Consider the following 13,314-nt stretch of genomic DNA (forward strand, 5'->3'; position numbering starts at 1 on the left):
TGGTCTAGTAAGAGTTGAGACTTGGAACAGGTCATCCACATACTCTGTGAGGTTCTGGTCCGAGATGGAGGCGGGGACCCCCCGAATACATAGGTTGTTCCGTCGAGACCTGTTCTCCAGATACTCTTGTTTATATTCTAGGATCTCATTCTTGTCGATTAGGGACTGTATTTTGCATTGCACTTCCCCCCCCCAACCCCCCCCAAAAAAAACAAAAAAGGGGTTAAAAAAAAAAAAAAAAAATTCGACCATTTGGCATTCGACCAAATGGTGTCGACCAATTGTCCTGTCGACCAAATGTTTTCGACCAATTGACTGGTAACTGTCTGGCTTCTTCCCCTTCTCTGCTGGGAGCAACATAGTGGAGATATCAGCATTTCTTGCCATTTTATGGGCTTGTAGTATATTTCGATGTGGCACCTCTGAGATGTGGGGATGAGCGAGAGCTGAAGAGAGTTTCTCCAAGATGGGGGCATCTGTGTCGCCCAGCCCCTACGGTGTTGGATTCCCGGGGGCGCAACAAGGGTGGAGCGGGTGCTGGTGTGGGCTTCCGCCCAAATCACACTCCTCTGGGGGTCGTCTTGATACTCGGCTATAATGGAGAATATTGAGGCAGTGGGGGAGGGGTAGAGCAGCCACCCCCTTCTGTACTACTACAAGCTGTTGTCCATTAGGCTTCCAGGCTCACTCGCCCTGCATATCCGGGGGAGGGGGGAGAGCCGGGAGGCAGCTTATCTCCTGGGCATCCAGGTCCGTTTACATGGACTTAGTCACAGTCCCCTCAATTAGGAGCCAAGGCAGTGGTATGCACCATGGGGTGTGTTTACTGGGATAACATTAGGTGTGGCTGCCAGGTGGTTATTGCAGATATTGCCTAGGTGGCGGTGGCGCTCCCCAGGGCGGGCCCAGCTTGGCTGAGCTCCTCTTACTTGCAAGAGTTGGCTGCTTGATGTGGCTCCAGGCCCCTAAGGAGATTAGCAGGCGTTAGTCCCCACTGCTTGTCACGACGGGAGCCGCGGTTGAACCTCTGTGTGGAGCGAGAGATCAGGGAAGCGTCTCCTGCCCCTCTAGTACTGGACGCAGTCCAGGCGGCACAGTAGCTGCGGTCGATGATCCGTCATGGTAACGGAGTTCGCATAGTTTACCGGTGCCAAGGGAATCCTTGCAGGAAACGGCTGTTCAGTGGGGCGCTGAATGTAGAGGATTCCAATGGAAGTAGCCCACGTTCCGAGTCGTGTCCGGGAGCCAGAACACCCATCTCTGAGTAGAGCGGGGACCGCGGGTGATTACTTTGTGCGCCCCAGCTGACGGATGGCGTCTCGGTCATGCCCCAGTGTTTCGGCTGTGGCTGGGAGACCGTAGTGAGATTTCGATGCCATGTCAGGGGCGAAGGTGCAGGCGATGCCTCCCTGTTATGATCTTTTCCGAGCAAGGCAGCAGGGTCCTGAGCAGCGGCGTCTCCCCTCCCCCTCCCCGTGGAGTCAGTCTGCCATCTTTGTGCAATCGCTGGACAGGCGCTGTGGTTGCAAGCTGCGGTCAAAGGGAATGAGGGAGCGTTAAAAGCTCAAATTGCTGTTAGCAATGCCCCAGCTGTTCAGATCACTGTGGATGGTTCCCTTTGGCAATTTAGTGGTTGGCATCAGCTTTTCTCATCGATTCAGCTGCTGGATTCATGCTGAGGCCATTAGAGGAGCAGCCTCATCGGTGGTGCTCAAGGCCACGCCCCGATAAGTACATTTTTAATAACGCGCCCCTCCGTTTTACCTGTGCTGCTTTGATCCTTATGCAACTTGAAGAGATAAGTTGCCTGCCTGAAATGCGCAAGAATATGCATTAGGGATTAAGTGCAGGGTTAGTTAAAGCCCTATTAATCATATAGTCGGAGATAGCAAAGATAAATAATTGTTCCCAGACAGTCTGAATATTAGGGTCTCTAAGGACTGCCAGAACGGATGGGTTTTCTTGTTCAAGTTTTGGATAAGTGTGGGCCAAATATGCTATGAAGACGTGATAATATACACTAGGAGGACGTGCTTGGAATTGATTGGATCTTCTAATAAGCTGGACAAAATATCAGGATGGTGCTCATAGGGCAGCATGGATAGAATGCAATGAAACGGTCACACCGTCTCGACGAATATGTGTAGAGAGAAAAATGGCAAACCGTGTACCCTCACTCTGGATGTGTAGGAAGTCCTTGCCCTAATTCTGCTGCCTGTGAGCGAGTAACCATGGGGCGTCCTCTGCTCAGCAGTGCTGCTTCCAAATTGTTTTCTGATTGTTGAGGATCGTTGGCCCTGTCGATATCGTTGCTAGGAGAGGTCACAGCTTTGTAGGGCTTGATGTCGATATGATTGCAGACAGTCTTTCGCTCGAGCTTACCCGCTCTCTGTCACTGCTTCTACAGTGTGGGGACCCATGAATCTGGGTGCGTCTCATCATCAGGAAAAGTTTCAGAGAAGGACACTGTCCCAAGGTTATACAGGTGGCTGCTTTAGTAAGGTCTGTTGTTGACACTGTTGCTTTTCCCGTTTGCTTCAAGGCCTCCCTGGTGTCATATCTGGCGAGAGATGAGAGGCACTAGCAATCAAGGAAGTAACACACTCATACATGTCTTGACCCAGTACATTCGCAGCACTGTGTGCATCTCTCATTGCCCTAGTGGGAGGAGCCAGGGGAAGTTAGCATGCACCGTTATGGTGGATTCCCAGCAAGGCTGTAATATGCTGAAGCATCTCATTGGTGAAGTGAGGGCCATTGTCAGGCTGCATAACCTCACACACGCCCCAACTTGGGAATACTTCCTGGACCAGGAATTCTGCTGATCTGAGGGCATCCGGATGAGAACAGGGACCATCCTCGATCCAAAGGGAGAATGGACATAAAACCACTATCATGTAGCGGTACCCTTGTCAGACTTGGATCATGTCGACATAGTCAACGTGGAAATGCTGGAATGGACAACTTGGGCGAGGTATGGCTCCTCTTGCTACTCTTAATGTGTGTCCATCAGTGAATTGTTTGCTGGTCAGAGAGTTGCTCATGAATCATGTGTTCTGCCAAATTAGGACACAACCATGTTTCTCCAATATGGGTGGCAAGCACCTCCTTCCACGTATGCGTTGGATAATGTAAGTGTGTCAGTGCTGTGTGTAACAATGCTAGTGGCATTACTACTTTCCCTGTGTTGTTCTGCTGTCATAAGGCATCCGTTGGGGAAATGGTATATCCCCTCCTGAGCCGCAACTCTTTGCTCCCTGGGTGCTCCTCCCTGCAGTTCCATTATTTGCATTGCTGGCAATGCATTGCACCCCTCTTTGATCATCATTGCCCTTGCATAATCGCAGGCATGTGACGAAGCCTCCATTTCTAAGAGTTCTCCAAAATATGTGCTGCATTTTGCTTCTGCGTCGGCTGCTTTGTTTCCCCTTGAGATAGGATCTTCCTGTTTTGTGTGTGCATGGCACTTCACAATTGCCAGCTGCTCAGGATAATTTGACATCCACTAGTCTGCCCAATAGGAGTGCATGCTGCACTGATGACCCATCAGCATGTCTGAAACCCCTTTTCATCCATTGTTACAGCCCAGAATGCACTGTGGATGTCTCATAGGCTGAATCTGAGTAAATAGTCACCTGCTTTTTCCTGCTGTGCTCCAATGCCAATATTAAGGCCACTAATTCTGCTGCTTGTGCTGACTAATGGGATGGCAATTGTGTGCTCACTACCACCTCGTTGATCCCGTCATCCCTTAGTCTCACCACTGCTGTCCCAGTGTGTCTGACGCCATCTGTCTGGTCAGTTGTCGAAGACCCGTCAATATAGAGCACGTCTTCCCCTCCTCAAGTGCGTCCTCCTGTACCTTGCAAGTTTCACTGAATTCTTGTAGGTTTGCTGAGCAGTCATGTGCGTAGTCGTCATCTTGCAGAACGTCAGCGAGAAGGTCGCTTGATTAACAAGTCTGCATCCCACTACCTTGTGAGCAGGATTCTATAGTGACACCTTGTACCCTGAAGCCCTTTGTGCTGTCAGTGTACTCTTTGGTCTTTCCAGTATTGCGAAGAGAGCATGCTCCATGTAATGTGGGGTGCTGTATCCCATGATAACACTCGCTGACTTGTGCACTGCTAATGCGGCAGCAGCCAAAGCTTGTTCTCACAGAGCATGTCCTCTCATTACTGGTTCTAACTTACCACTGTAGTATGCTAGTGGCTTGTGCCCCAAGCTTGTATTCTGTGTCAGTACCGCTGTCATAGCTACCCCATCGGAGTGCGAGAACAGAAATAATTCCTTTTTGTAGTTTGGGATTCCTAACACTGGAGCTTTGCATATTGACTTCTTCAGCTCATTAAATGCTTAAGTCATTTTTTTTGTCCATCGTATTATCTTGTCCCCTTTCTGTGCTTCCTTCAGTGCACTCAGTAGAGGCCTTATATAAGTATTGTAGTCAAAGACCCATGCTACACAGTAATTGCATAACCCCAATAACTGCTGCATCTCCATGACTGTTGTGGGCTTTGCTGTCCTGCGTATTGCCCCTGCCCTCTCTGTCGTTACCCGTCGGCCATTTTGGGAGACCACCTGCCCGATATACAGCACTTCTGTCTGACAGTACTGTGGTTTGGCTCGGTCTAACTTGTTTCCCTTGTCGGCTAACACTGTCCGCATGTGTACTGAGTCATTTCTACACTGTTCTTCTGCTGTGCTTCAGAGCAATATGTCTTCTACTTACTGCGTAACTGTACTCTCCATCTGTACATTGCCTAGGTCCATCAGAGGGACCCTATTGATTGTGGAGGGTGATTCACAGTACCTTGAGGAAGTCTTGTATGTTTCCATGTCTTATTTCTATATAGAAATGAAATCAAGTCTTGTGAGTATGGGTGTAGCAGTATAGAGAAAAAAAAGCATTCTTCAAGTCTATGACCGTGAAATAGGCAGCTTCCGTTGGGATACTGCACAAAATTGTTGCTGGGTTCGGAACTAAAGGATGTTCTGCTTCTACAATATGGTTAAGAGTTTGCAAGTCCTGTATAAAATGCATTGGCCCTCCTGTTGCTTTCTTAGCAGGGTACACAGAAGTGTTGCATGGTAATTCTGATGGCATTAGGACACCTTGCTTCACTAGTGCTGCAATGGTTTCATAGATGCCCTCGTCTGCCTCCCTTGAGAGTGGGTATTGTTTTACTCGTGGCACAATTGCTCCTGATTTTAGCTTTATCTTCACTGCTCATATCCCCTTCAGTAGCCCCACATCATAGGGACTTGTAGTCCATAGGATGCGTTGTACCTTGGCCAGATCCTCCTCAAGAAAGGTTGGCAGTGCCTTCAACGCCATTGCCATTCTCTGTGGTACCTCTCTATAATGTATTCTCACCCAATAAGTGATGCAAATTTCAAAGACCATCACATGGTCTGATCTGTTGTCTGTGACTGTGGTCAGCCTGTACCCTTCAGCTATGGCGATCACTGCTCGCCATGGTCGTCCTGTGTCATCTGGCCCATGCACTGCTATTACTCATCTCCCATGATCACTGCATCTAACTCTAGTGGCACTATCGTCCCTTCCTCTTAATCTAATGGTATCTCTGGTCTGAACAAGTACTCATTTGTAATGCGCCACATCTTCCCTTGAATCCCTGAGAGCCATGCTTTTGCAATCTCAGTCCTATATTGGAACAGCTCCTCATCCACTGGCACCACCCCTCTGTACCCTTTGTCCGCAATATGCTTAAATAATTTGTCTCGCATCAAGAAGGTGTATTGCAGGTGTGGAGCACACTATCCCTTTCTCACTGAACGAAATAGTCATGTTGAGTCTGCTCATGAGGTCTCTCCCCAGTATATTTACAGGTGTCTGTCGGGAATAAGGCAAGGATAGAGCACGCTCCCCTATAGAAAGTGCAAATTGTCTGTAAAAGGAACCACTTCCATTGCCCCAGAAAACCCTTGAGCATTCATGCCATCGTCTGACAAACTATATGTTCCCTGTCGGGTGCAGGACTTAGTCGCACCTGTGTCTACAAGAAAGGAAAACGTTTTGTCACCTATTGTCACCCCTATGCATCGTTCCTTCGCAGGGTTGGGGGTGATCGATAGGATGGAACACATCAAGTCCATCTGTGGACTGTCCTATTGAGGGTATAGGGACATCCCGTCCCCCAGGAATGGGTTGTTCCCCGTCATGGTGACTCCCCAGCTTTCTAATGGGGGCCGTTGTCATGGAGTCTGTGCCTGCCACTGTCATGTCGTCCAGTTGGTTGCTATTCTGTGTCTGTGGTGCTGAGTATGCATGCTGCATGTTACCTTATATCTGTAGCATCTATGATGGCTGCAAATACTGCGGTATAGTTGTTTGCATTTGTGGTGCCTGTGTCATGGGCCGCCGTGTCTGTGGATATGTACTCAGTGCTTGTCCTTGTTGCAGTGTTTGGTCCTGTGAGTAGTACTCATATTCCCCCTGATATATTGGTTGGGATGGCATTCCCCCATTCTGTGGTATTCCCCTGCTTCTGCACCCTCTTGAAATGTGTCTTATCTGTCTGCACACACAGCATTGGGGTGGCTCTTTCCCCCATCCTTGGGAACCCCCAGAGAATTCGCCTAGGCCCTGCTGCATCTGCGGTTTGTACCCTCGAGACCCCGCTGGAAATCCCCCTTGGTTGTGGTGTATCTGTGGCCCATACTTGTGTCCTCTAGGTGCCCCCTCCTCCCTCAGAACCTGTGCTGTACATTTCCCCACCCCATAAGTCCTTCCCCCAATGGTAGCAGTGCGTACTGCATCTGTGGTGTCCCCTGTCCTCCCGTGCTCGTCAGTACCGCCCCTTCCATGACATATTCAGATAGCTTTCTTTGTACCAACTTCGCTTCCTACTGCTTCCTTTCCTCACGCTTTTTCCCCTCACGTTTTCTTGCAGTAACCTACAATGGTGCACTATTGTGAGCTGTATTTCTGGCCACGGGTTTGCCTCCATGCCCACTAATTTCTTGAGCTGGTTCTGTACTGGTTCTGGCAACTCTTGGCACAATATGTATAACAAAAAGTATGGGTGAAGGGCCTAGGGTTGCGCGCTATGTCCACCTAAGAAGATTAAAGGGGAGGCCGAGCTGCGTTGCCAATGTCACATTAGAGGTGCACCCATCAGCACCTACAAACAGTGAATAAGTATTTAGAACGGGACAAGCACATCACGCTCATTCCCTAGTTTGAAATTCAAGGAATCATATATATCAAAGTCCATATACTATTTAAGTAAGAGATATGTCATTGATATCATTATTCATGCAGAATGTCAGCCGACATGTGTTTCGACGTTTGTCGTTCTCAAGGCTGGCATTATCATCCAAATTTGAATACAAGATAGACCATACACCATTGTATCCAAAACATAGCACAATGAAAAGATTAAATATTCAATACACACAGTCAAATCACAACAGTGTTCAAAGTATACAACTAGTCATAATGAAATAAATAGTTAACATACCCCATTGTTAGGCAGCAATCAAATGTGTGGCATTGGGGGAGACAGACCATACAGAGATAAAAACAAAAAGCTTTCATAAATTGTAATCACTCACTGGTGCATTGTGACCCTAGAAGCAATGTGGCATTGATGTGCAGTGAGGGCACCCATTGTTCACTGCGGCAAGATAGCCCGTGTGGAAAATAAGCTGGCAAATAGACATAAATAGAAAATACCAGTAATATATGTCATAATGTTGGGATTGTTGATTGTGAGAATAAAAATTGTGCCAGGAAGTACTTTATGTGACTTCGGGCAGCAAATATTACGCATTGAAAAGGAATGGTGTATCATCTATCTTGTATTCAAATCTGGATGATAATGCCAACCTTGATAACGTCAAACGTCGAAACACGCGTTGGCTGACATTCTGCCTGAATAAAGATATCCATGACATATCTCTTACTTAAATTGTATATGGACTTTGATATATGTGATTCCTTGAATTTCAAACTAGGGAATGAGCGCAATGTGCTTGTCACGTTCTAAATACTTGCCACAATATGATACAATAATGCTACTGTTTTATCTTGTTTTATCCCACTGTTCTCGCATTTCAAGGTGCCAAAGCTCTTGAATCGCCTGGATATATTGTAGGGGATCTTCGCCTTCCCCCATTTTGCATGTCATAATCTCACTGATGTCTTGTGTCTGGGTATTGTGTCCTGAGAGCTTGCCATATGGCTGCACTGTGATTCACATTGTGTGCTTTATCCTGGGTGGTTACTCCTGGGTACCCCCCTTCTCCATATGTCATCAGTGGCCTCCCCAAGGATTGACACTAGCAGTCCCTTTACATCCCCCACGGCCAATTTCTGTCCTGCTGTCAACCTCTCCATTTCGTATATCCACTTCCCCGTACCTGTGGTTAACGAGGGTAGCCTAAACCTCAAATTATCCTTGTCGATGTGTTTCCATGGTATATATTGAGGTCGCCCCCCTCCTTTTTCCAATGGGGGGAACTGTGTGAACCCTACCTCCCCATTCGCCCTCACCAATTGCGTGTACCTATCCGATCCCCCAGCATCCTTAGTGTCAGTGAATGCTATAACCGTTTCCCCTGTCTTCGTCCTGGGAGATACTGGAGTCTCCCAACGTATGAGATCAAGTCGTCAAAGTTGTGTGATGCATCTCTGGTTCGTGATAACCGATCATCCCCATCATCCTTGGATGCCCCTGTATTCTTTCTTCCTTCTCATGCCACACTTTTCTCCACACTGTCCCCCGTGGATCTGTGCTTAGGTCACCCTCTTCCCTCATTCCCACTTCCTTCCATCTCCTCTTCTGAGTTGGTGTCCATACCACTGCAAAAATCATCCACGAAGCTCAGTCTCCTAGAGGTGGTGTCTTCACCTGGCTTCCCTCTGAAGTTGATCAAGTCTAGGTCACCCCTTTCTCTGATACGGTGGCGGCCCTGTCCTGCGTGGTTGTGCTGTCTGGCTCAGCCCACCTACCCCCCTCCCTTTTTGTCATCTTGCATGCTCATTGCCCACCGTGTCCTTATGTCTCTGATGGTGCGATCCTCTTCCTCCTTGTGATTGTTCTCTCGCATAAGTCGCTCTAGCTGCCATTTTCCCTGTTCCCTCTTCACTAACACTTGCTTTGCCTTCTCATCCTCTTCTTCTCTCAATCTCTTCTACTAGCTCCCTCCTCCTTTCTCACTGCTCACTCTTTTTCTTCCACCCTTTGTCTCTCTGCTCTCTCTCTTCAGCTTCCCTTTCCCTCCTGTCTACCTCCTCCATTATCTCTGCACAGTCCCTAGCTTCACTGCTCTCCTTAAGACCTTCCATTTCTTTAGTCGCCCCCGCTGCTTCTCCCCTTGTCTTCCTATCTAGCTTTAAGAGGATCTGTCCCCCTACCCACTCGTTCGTGGCTATGCTCTCTAGCCCCTCTTTCGTGCCCTCCGGCGCCTCGCTGCTTGCTCCCTTTCCGCTGGTCGTTTGCCTGATCCATTTCTGCCCCTCCTCCTTGGTATACGGTGAAGGTTGAAATACTGGGTTTGTGTACCCTTCTGCTGCCTTTAGCTCCCGTAGTGGGTATAGCCCCTGTTCGTCATCTGTATCCCCTTCCTTTTCGCTCGCAGTCGAGGGTGGGCACGCTGGCCCCGGTGTCTCCTGTTGACTCAGCATCCATTGACACCTCACTATTTCCCCCTCACCCCCCCAGAACATTCTCCAGAGCTTGAATATTGCCATGCGGTTGGCTAACTTCTTCCCCTTAAAAGTGTAGTAATTGCGGCACATTCTTGGAGAAACTTCTGCATTGTGGCCATGGCTTAGCCAATGTACCCTCTGTGCTTTTCGTCCATTCCACGCTATATTTACAAATCTTGTCCTTATAGGGTGCAAGGGTCTTACTTAAGTGCTGTAGGAGCATGTCTCCTCGCACTTCCCTTCGTACATTGCTCTTATACTTACTTGACCTTGAGTCGAGGCTTTCGGCACTCCGCTGTTGGTAAAACATAATATAATCCAGTTCTTTCAATCTTTCTTGAGCTTCTCTGGCCCCAAAACAGTCTCAGGTGTGCTCTGCACACCGCCCTCCTGCAATGCCCCGCCTCTTCAGGCACACCTACGAAACCTGTGCATACATCTTCCGTGCACTGCCGCTGGACAACCTCCTCTGTCAATCTCAAGTCTCTCAATGCCGTTTCCACAACACCTCATGCTCTCCAAGTCCTCTGCACAGGCCTTATGTGTGACGTCACTAAATCACTAAGCAAGGCAGTGCTGAAGATCACTTAGAGCGTGCACAATACAAGAACCCCATTGCACAAAAATATACACACACCCACATGAACCCACAGCTGTCTTCATGCCTACTAACAGGGGACACCAATATTCTTTTGTGTTCTATCTGTACCTATAGCGTTGCATTATAAAACGCCTTTGCGAGACTTAACCAGATGAATCACCTTCCGCAGCCTAGGCCAGCTCCTTTTGCTAAACCTTACGGGGATACCATCATCTATGACCCGTGCTAAAATGCCCAAACCACAGGAAATCCAGTATCCACATAACATCTGTCATCCACGCCCTGAAGTTGATAGTCTAGGTTATTCATCAGAACCTTTTACCTCCAGACCGAATGTGTCCTAGCCACACAAATGACATCTACCTCTGCTCCGTTCCCTACTATACTGGACAATGCTCGACAATACTCAATACCACCCTCGTACCTGCCATAAATTTCCCATTCCCCTCGATTGCCATGTGGCTGAGTCAATACTTAGACTTTGTGGTCGGCTGACGGTACTCGGCTGTAAGGTCTCCCAAAGATGCCACGCTGCCCCTCTGGTCTGCTGGACTCCTCACGGACTGCGTGCAGGATATTTCCAAGCAGGCTCCTGACGGCCTATACATGGGGGTTCGCATTCCCCATCCTCCCAAAACCCGCGAGGCATCCCACAGCCCTCTGGGCGCTGCAGCAGGAGAGTCAGCTTTGCGCCGAACTGGCATAGTCCAACTGTCCTCTGCTACCAACTTGTTGTTGAGAGTTTGGTGTACCAGAGGCCTGGTGATTGCTCTCTCAAGGGCCCAACAACCCTTTCCCCAGATTAACAGAGGACTCGGCCAAGGGCAAGTTAAACTGTCCTTTATTACAAAAACCGACAGGGATCATACAGGATAGTCACAAAGATTTCCCAGATTCTTCCTCCCAAACCCCTGTAGAACCTTTTAAACGCTCAATGGCATCACAAACTGGGCTCTTCCTCGAAAAAACCTCCACTGATTGGGTGCTCAGAGTAGCCTGTACAGAGGTTATTCTACAGTCCCTCGCATGTCAGGTGGCTGTTCTGCCCCTTTCCCATGAAACCATCTATTACATTGTTGCAGGGTCGCAGGATTACCATTGGCCCTTGTCCCCTGCCATCCACCACTGGATTTCTGTCCCCTAATTAGTTGGAAATGGTCTCCTCAGCCCTAAAACCTAGCTCGATCCTCCGCCCTTTGTGCACCGTCTCAAGGTGATGTGAAATGACTTTGTGCCCATTGTATCTGTTAAGACTACCACATTTTGCCTGTGAGAGTGTGTTCCACTTTGCAACATTTGTTTTGCCTCTCGTCTGGGCTGTTGAGAACAGTTTATCTTCCCACTGCGGGTGAATACCTATTGTCTGGGTTGGCCGCATCGCAAGGTTGTGGACAACAAACTGAGCTCTTTTCGACTACAATTATGAGGATTTATTTGGTTTTTCTTCAGCTGGCCCCTTGTCATTTGAAGCTTGGAATGTGTTGGTTATCTCTAACCTTGGCTATGAGCTTCTGGCCTTCCCGCTTTGTGCAGCCTGATTTTGCTCCTCTTCGTCTCTTGTCCTGTGGCTTGAGGCCTTCTGTGATTTTCATTAGACTTTTATAATATAATTTCTACATGATTATATTGTGCTAGGTCTCCCTATAGGTTAGTCGTACTTGGTCCTAGCAGGCCCCTTACGTACTCCCGTAGTTCCATAGGGTTAGTTGTTGTAAGTATCTGCAAAGCTGGCTCCATACTTCTTCGTTACCTTCTGTTAGGAGTTTCTGCCTTTGGTTAATGAGGAAAAGAATAAAAGCTTTTGAAAGTATGTGTATGCATCTGTCTGTAAGGCTGTGTAGGGCTGCGAGTGTGCTTCATGACTAACTCTGTTATGTCGTGGTGTCATTAGTGACGTCAGCAAGTGGTTTCTGGGCAGCTAGTCAATACTGTCCATCATGGCGTTTGTATCCATAATCGCTGTCGTTCACCTTTATCCAAAAAGGCACTCGCTGGATAAGGTTGGAATAGCTGTCTAAGGGAATACCACTCTCCATACGTGTCAGTCAGTGGTGCATTTGGGGTTGCCCAAATGAGTGACTTTGTGCGTTCTTGACTCTTCGGGCCGTCATGTTCATGGGGATGAGGGGGGGGGCAGTCCTGGGACCCTTTCTTCAACCTTTAACCTGTGGAGTAATGATGAGCCTTTCAAGGCGTTTAATGTAATATATATTCTAGTCTAAGCCTCTAAATTAAGGAAATAACTCTAAACCCAATGTTGGTCTGGTTTAATGACTGCATTTCCTTCAGTCGCTGATAAATTGAGATAATGATTTTTTGTTTTATATGCCATATAAATGTCTCTCGATAGCTGCAAAAGGATTACAGCGCAATTGCAGCTCTTTGTGAACCAGCAGGGTGTTCAGAGTTAAAAGAGCAGAATGTTCAGTGCTTTTGTGTTAAGGTAAAATGTAGGCGTCATAGGTAGCCTGAATTTCACTGTAGTTGAGGTGAACTTGGCAGGACCGCGCATGGTGGTTGCCGTTTCCCAGAGGAGAGGAAGTGTATTCCTTCTGAAATTTACATTGTCCTCTATACTCATTTAGGGAACTTCTGCTTACGATCACTCTGACAAACTACTAGAACTGCAGTGCAAGATGCAGGTTGTGAGTTCCTCTTTAAAAGCATGTCTCCCTTTGTAATGCTTTGATTGTTCTAGCAAAGCCAAAGTGTGTTCCTGGGTGCGTACAACCGCTGCCAATGGCTAAAGAATGTTCTTTTAATTTTGCAGTACCTGACAACAGTTATACCCTATGAGAAGAAGACTGGGCCACCTTCCGTTGAAGATCTACAGATACTAACAAAAAGTGAGTACGATGACTGGAGAACAGTGGGGATGTTTCTGGCATTTTGGCAGGCTATATAATCACAAACATGTATATCATCCAGGCGTGGGTGAGCTGCCAGTAAGGTTACTCGATTCACAAACGTACTCCACCGGTATAAGCCTGGTTTCGAGCAAGCTGTTAGTACCTTGCATGCTCACATTTCACAC

The 13,314-nt window shown here is 47.9% G+C and overlaps 1 protein-coding gene across 4 annotated transcripts in view; it reads left to right on the forward strand.

Annotated features, from left to right (window-relative positions):
• FEZ2 (fasciculation and elongation protein zeta 2) overlaps window positions 1–13,314 on the forward strand; it is a 573,054-nt gene that overhangs the window by 463,389 nt on the left and 96,351 nt on the right. For all 4 annotated transcript variants that reach the window (XM_069607918.1, XM_069607917.1, XM_069607919.1 and 1 more), the window contains one exon: window positions 13,051–13,126. In XM_069607918.1, the coding sequence (XP_069464019.1) occupies window positions 13,051–13,126 (76 nt within the window). The remainder of the gene's footprint in view (window positions 1–13,050; window positions 13,127–13,314) is intronic.

Source organism: Ambystoma mexicanum, chromosome 4q (genome assembly GCF_040938575.1).
Source record: "Ambystoma mexicanum isolate Mex_15411 chromosome 4q, UKY_AmexF1_1, whole genome shotgun sequence".
Lineage (NCBI taxonomy): Eukaryota > Metazoa > Chordata > Amphibia > Caudata > Ambystomatidae > Ambystoma > Ambystoma mexicanum.